Source organism: Psammomys obesus, unplaced genomic scaffold, assembly GCF_907164565.1.
Source record: "Psammomys obesus unplaced genomic scaffold, mPsaObe1.curated_primary_1811, whole genome shotgun sequence".
Lineage (NCBI taxonomy): Eukaryota > Metazoa > Chordata > Mammalia > Rodentia > Muridae > Psammomys > Psammomys obesus.
This window is the reverse complement of record NW_026585691.1, coordinates 9740160-9746903: the sequence shown is the minus strand read 5'-3', so window position 1 is coordinate 9746903 and position 6744 is coordinate 9740160. Positions and strand designations below refer to the sequence as shown.

The window sequence follows — 6744 nt, the reverse complement described above, 5'->3', positions numbered from 1 at the left end:
CACACACACACACACACACACACACACACACACACACACACACACACTAAAAACCCACAGTGGGACTAGATGGTTCAGAGCACCAGGACCAGAGTTTGATCCCCAGGACCCACACAGTGGCTCACAGCCCAGAGGCTCTGGTGCCCTCTTCTGGCTTCTTCCGACACCGTGTTCAAGCACTGCAGACAAACATGCAGCCAAAACACACCCACTCCTAACCGACTGACTAGATGCTAAACTGTCAAGGCTGAGCTCCACAGGAAGCTGCGGTCTCTACCTTCTGGAAGCGTGGAGTGGTAGACCACGGGGCTCCAGGGACTGGAGAGCTGGTCCACGTGCAGGCGGACGGCAAACTCATACTTGGTGTTGGGTTCCAGTCCTTGAACCAACATGTGGGTTTCCGATCTGTGAAGCAGAGTAAGCGGGTCGTTAGTGCCAGCAACGTATTTCTAACAGTCGGTGGGTCAATTCATGTCGAGGAAGTATAGCAGAGGACGGGGAGATGTTCAGCTCTGAAAGGAACTCTCTCCGAGTCGGTCAGAGCAGCCAGGAGCGCAAAGGAAGCACCCGCGAGGGAGGACAGGCCACATACGTTTGCAGGTAGAGCACCAGAGAGGCGTTCTGCAGGCCGACGGGGTTACAGCGGATGGTGTAGTTAATGGCTTGGGCGGTGGTGAAGGCCGGCCTCCTCCAGTGCAGGAAGATGGCCGAGGAGGTGTTAGCCTTCGCGTAGAGATGGTGGGGAGGCGGCGGCGGGGGGACCATGCGGTCGCGGACGGCTGGGGAGACAGGCAAAGGGAATTCACTGCGAGGGTGGGTGCTGTGGGCAGAGAGCGGGGCAGCGGAAAGGGAGAGGTCCCCACGGTGGCGGATCTGAGCCTCACAGTAGTCTGCCCCTGACTCACTCTAACCCTTCTGGGAGTTAGCTAAGGAGTCAAATGCTTCACCGCCTGAAAAACGGTAAACATTCAGCGTGGCACAGGCCTTTAAGCCCAGCACTCGGGAGGCAGAGGCAGGTGGATCTCTGTGAGTTGGAGGCCAGCCTGGTCTACAAAACAACCAAGCCTGCCTCCTCGGGAAACCCTGTCTGGGAAAAAACAAAACTAGTCAAAAACAGAGAAAGCCAGCGTTAGAGGAGCAATACATAGAAGCAATTGGAAAAAAACTGGCTTCACGGCCAAAGCAGACAAAAGGAAATTCAGTCCAGGAAACCCGATGTGTTTCCCCCAGCTAATTTCCACCTTCTTCTGCTTGCAAAATTAAAATGCATGCTTAGAATTTAAACTGCCCACTTTTGCCAAGCACCCACTTATTCAAGATGTACCCAGCAGCTTGGAGGATACAGAAAAATCACCCCAACCCAGTCTTCCGATCAGTAGCAAAACTGAATTTCAAGGGAGGGGTCGGTGCCTCGGGGGCACTACTGAGCGGCCGTCACTCACACACGCATCCGGGAGTGCTGACGGTCTGGTCGGCCTGGTAGCCATCTTCCAGGTTGTTGTAAGCCAGCAGCCTCACGTGGTACTTCCTTCTGGGGTCTGGAAAGGAAGCCAGCAGCAGTCATTCGGACCAGCCCCTGTGGCTGTGAGCAGAAGCCCGGCAGAAGGACAGGTTTGGCATGAGCACTCGGAAGGCACGACAGTTCTGTGAACAATGAGGCTTTCTTTCCACTTATCCGGATCCCTCCCTGCTCACTATCTGCTGTGACATTGCCACTGGGGCTAATTATCCTTAAAGTTGGCGCGATTAACCCAATTTCAGACTACCACAAATCGGTCCTCGAATGACCCATCTTTTAATTAATTTTGTTTTATCTTTATTTCCCTTAAAAGGTTTTACATCACATTCTACTCCTTCATTCTGCATGCTCGCCTGTCCGCATGCGGGCATGCCTCCAGACACACGTGAAGGGAGAGGGCAACTCTGAGAGCCAGTTTTTCTCTTACCGCTCTGCGGGCTCTGGAAATGCGTTTCGTCAGGCTTGCTGGCCAGCGACTTTACCTGCCGGGCCATCTCAGCGGCCTCGTTTACTTATGTTCTTGAAGGCAGGGTCTTGCCCAGGCTGTGTGCGAATTCATTCTGTACCCCGGCTTGGCCGTCTACCCAGTCCCCCCTCAGCTTCTCCTCCATGATGGGTCCCATCATGGGTACTGATGAGGTGACTGTCCTAGAGAGCAGCGTTTCCTCCATCAGAGTTCTTGGAAACTGGCGCAAACGCCCTTCATGGAACCTCTGAGTGTTTCTAAGTGGGGTCTTTTTCCAGGAAACCTTCATTTTCAAGCCCGCATTATCAGGTTCAAGAGTGGCGAGCTGGAGCGCCCTCTACTGGTCAAGACCGTGCATAATTCAAGAGAGACGGGCTGGAGCGCCCTCTACTGGTGTCTTCTAACTATCGCGTCGTTAAATTAAACCCATCCCATCCAATTTTTTCAACGTACATGATTGTTTGCTTAAGTCATTTTTTCCCCTTAAGTAAATGAAACACGTTCTCATTTACAGCAGAAAGTTCAGGAATTCATAGTTGTCCTAAGGGCACACACATACACACATATTAAAGTAACAAAAATAAATCTTAAGACATCACTCCAGAGTGAATTCAAGCACTTAAAACTTGAAAAATAAAACACATGTGAAATTCTCCAAAGTGATTCTTAAGATTTTACATGTCAGCCGGCACAGCGGCACATGCTTGGAATCCCAGCAGTCGGGGAGGCAGAGGCAGGCAGATTTCTGTGAGTTAGAGGCCAGCCTGGTCTACAAAGTGAGTCTAGGACAGCAAAGGCCACACAGAGAAAGCCTATCTCAGTGGGTAAAGGTGCCTGCTGGCAAGCCTGACTGCCTGACTTTAATCCCTGGATCTATATAGTAGGACAGAAAACACTGCCTCAACAAACAAAACATCTCTGAGAGTTCGGGGCCTGCTCCGTGTTATTTTTTGAGGCCCGGTCTCTCACTGAACCTAGACTGAGCTAGGATGGCTGGCCAGTGAGCTCCAGGCATCCACCTGAACTGGCTAGCTCCTGGCTTTCAACCCAGGCCATCATGCTTACACACTGAACCCTTTACCAACTGAGCCTGATGGCACATTCCTGTAATCCCAGCACTGGGAAGACAAACACAGGACGCCTGAGGCTTGCTGGCCAGCCGTTTTACACACACACACACACACACACACACACACACACACACCCCTGAGAGTTCCCAGGCAATGAGGAAAACATAATGCTCCATCGTTATTAACAGAAGGAAGGGTACAGATCAATAAACATGGAGGACTAACATTCAAAACTGAAGCAAACGCACAACACAGAGACTGAACCCCACGAAGCAGTTCAAGCCCTAAAGGTAAGCTCTGCAGACCCCCTCCCCGCCTCAGGCGGCAAAGCAGAGAGCGGGGAGCACCAGCATCCAGCACCTAAACCCCAGAGTGGGGTCCACACCAGCACTCGGTTTGGAAGCGGCTGCTCAGGCTGTCACGGCCCTGCTGGGGTTAAATCCCAACGCGCACACACACTGCTTGGTTTCATGACACTTGGCAAGCTTAGGCGATGTGGTTTGGGGGAAAACAACAGTGAGGAAGGCAGCCACGAAGGGTAAGTGTAAGCTTTCTTATCTCCCAAGGCGGGAGGCTCACAAGCACCACATAGAACTCCAGCTCTGCAGGGCACGGCAGTACCTGCCTTTAGTCCCAGCACTCAGGAGGCACTGGAAGGTGGGTCTCTAAGTTTGAGGCCGGCCTGGTTTATAAAGCCAGTTCCAGGGCAGCCAAGGCTATGAAGAAAAACGAAACAAAACAAAACAAAAAAACCCCTCTGACTCCATGGGATATGACAGCCTCTTCTGGCCTCCCCAGGCACCTGCATGGCTTGTGCGTGTGCGCACGTAAAATTAAAAATTAAAATTAAAATAAAAAAAAATTAACTACCTTTTAAAAAAAATCGCTTTAAAAGTTGGAAACATATAAAAATGGGTCAGGGGTGAAAAACGCAAATAATTCAATTTGATATAAATTTAATCCTAAAGGTTTTAATGTTTAAAAAAAATAGTGTGTGTGTGTGTGTGAATGTGTATGTGTGTGTGCATGTGTCTTTCGCACATGCACCACAGAATGCACGTGAAGGCCAGAGAACAACTCTGTGGAGTGTTATCCTTCCAGCTTTCTGGGGGCTCTGGAGCTCAAGCCCGGGTCCCCAGGTCTGGATTGCAAGTGCCTTTATGCTCTGAGCATGTCACTGGCCCCTAAATGTTTGGTTATTAGGGTTCAGCCCTGGAGCACCAGCTTGCATGAGGGTGACTGCGGACTCTAACCAAATGCTCGTGCCTCGTCTTTTCTAAGGAGTCACCTCTAGTCACAAGGGCCCTGGCACGCTGCTGTGTGTCCTCCGCCGGCTCTGGGACTCGACTCCCTCCCTGATTTGTTCTCTCCACGAGCTCAGCTATTCAGACTATTAGTCACCCAGAGCAGAGTGAGGACCAGGAGCCTGGCTGGCCGACCGAGGAAGAATGCCCAGGTGTCAGGCAAACATTTGCAGAGTCCATCAAAAGCCAGGGGTTGTCTGCGACTCAAGGATTCAAACCCACAACTCTTGCTTCTACTTTGAGTTTTTATTTTAAGATTTATTTTCATTTGTGTGTGTGTGTGTCTATCTGTGTATATGCCAGGTACCCTTGGAGGTCTGAAGTGGGCGTCAGATCCTCCAGAACTGGAGTTCCAGGCATCCGTGAGCCTCCTGACATGGGTACTTGGAACCAAACTTGAGTCCCTGGAAGAAGACCAAGCACTCTTCACTGCTACACCCTTTCACCAGCCCTTGCTTTTCCTTAGAACATTTTTACTACCTTTTATTTTTCGTTTTGTGTGCATGTGTATATATGTGTGGACACAGTCGTGCCATGGAGAACATGTGGAGATCGGGGGACAAACTGAGAGCAATGATTCTCTTCTCCCACGTGGGTTGCAGGGATCAGACTCAGGGTCCTGGTCTTCACATCAGGTGCCCTTAGGCACAGAGCCACCTTGCCAGCCTATGCTCTCAGGCTGAAGACACCAAAGGAGAAACTAACAAAAACGAACATTCTGCTGGGCATGGTGGCGCACACCTTCAGTCCCAGCGCTCGGGAGGCAGAGGCAGCGGGTTCTCTGTGTGCTTGAGAGCCTGGTCTCATTCCAGGCACATTCCAGGCCAGCCACAGCCATCTCGAGACCCTGTCTCAAAATGAAACAAGACACCCGTGAACATTCTGTATGTGTTACTTACTAACTGTATATATCCAAGCAAGTTCCTCTTCTATGCCTTGTTGTTTTCCATGTGGAAGCTGGAGGTAAAAGGCAACCCCGCCGATAGATACTCTCAGTGTGTTAAGTGAAGTCAGCCTATTAGACATTGCACGGCATGTGAACAGGTCACCGCGCAAGCCTGCTCTTTTAAAAAATTCACAAGTCATCTTGCAAGGTGTTTAAAGATCAAAGATACCTGCTTATCGAAAGCAGGTCTGAAGCCCAGGATACCAGGACATTAGCAATCGGCAAACACTCTGGCTGAGCTCAGTTCACTGTTCTCATTAATATTCCTGGGGTTCGAAGGTGTGTGTCTGATACGCATCTAAGATTGAAGGGTCAACAGGACTGTGTGTTGCCTTCCCATCCTGGGCATCTAATCCTCTCAAAGGAGCATATCCATCATTACCCAAGCTCTCATCTAACGAAGATAACAAGCCTTCCCTGACTAAGGAACAATAATGTATTTCATAAGAGTGAAACATGGAAGCATTTCGGGGCTAGCACTAGAAACAGCAAGCAGATGGACCCTAAGATTAATCCTATCTGTTAGCTATACCCAGTTTTTAGAATTAGTTAGTGTCTTTAGAATTAGCTCAGTGTCTTAAAGCCAGCACGGGAAAGGCGAAGGCCATTACAGCACCAGTCTCCTGCAAGGCCAAAACCATCCATCTGGCGTACTCAGCAGAAATAATTCCCCTCGGTCCGGCCCGCCGGAATGGGAAAACAGAGAACCAACTGCATCTTCTTCCCCTTCCATCTTACTTTTGTTTTTATGTATGTGTCTGTGTGTGGGCAGGGGTGAATGTGTGTGGGTATCCCTGGACGCCGTCGTGGGTGTTAGATCCCCTACAGCAGGAGTTACAGGCGGTTGTGAAGCACGGGGCATGGGTGCTGGGAGCTAAACGGACTCTCTAACAAGCAGCCGGAATGCTGAACTGCTGAGCCATCTCTCGGAACCACAGCTGTAGCTTACCTTACCTGTTAAAGGTTTTGGTATCACGTGCTCATTTTTCACTGCAACGTGCCCCTGAAGGTCACACAAAAACTTGAAAAAAAAAAAAAAAGCTCGCCTTTCCCATTTTACTAGAAAAACCTCCATTTTTCTCTTTTCACCACTAGATGGCGTCTTGTGCAAGTTGACGAGGAGCGCGATGACCCGCCCCGCCTTCCCTTAGTAGGGTGGAGAGGCCTCGGGCACCAACTTTTAAACAGGCCAATGAAAGAAGGGCTAACAGAATTCAGCTCCTGAGGAAATGTCACCAAACCATAGTCTAAATTGACTACCACGAAGTGAAAAGGGCAGGCCGAGAGCCCGCTAGTTGGCTCAGCTGCTCATTTGTACCCAACACCACAGTGCACAATAACCTGTAACTCCAGCTCCAGGGAATCTAATCCCAGGCACTTGTGCACGCGTGTACACACACACACACACACACACACACACACACACACACACACACACA

At 50.3% G+C, this 6744-nt stretch overlaps 1 protein-coding gene across 1 annotated transcript in view; it reads right to left on the bottom strand.

The window, feature by feature from the left end:
* Prtg (protogenin) overlaps window positions 1-6744 on the bottom strand; it is a 96552-nt gene that overhangs the window by 16110 nt on the left and 73698 nt on the right. The window contains exons 12-14 of the mRNA XM_055596836.1: window positions 1443-1538; window positions 593-779; window positions 278-405 (exon numbers count right to left, since the gene is read on the bottom strand). Coding sequence (XP_055452811.1) covers window positions 278-405; window positions 593-779; window positions 1443-1538 — 411 coding nt within the window. The remainder of the gene's footprint in view (window positions 1-277; window positions 406-592; window positions 780-1442; window positions 1539-6744) is intronic.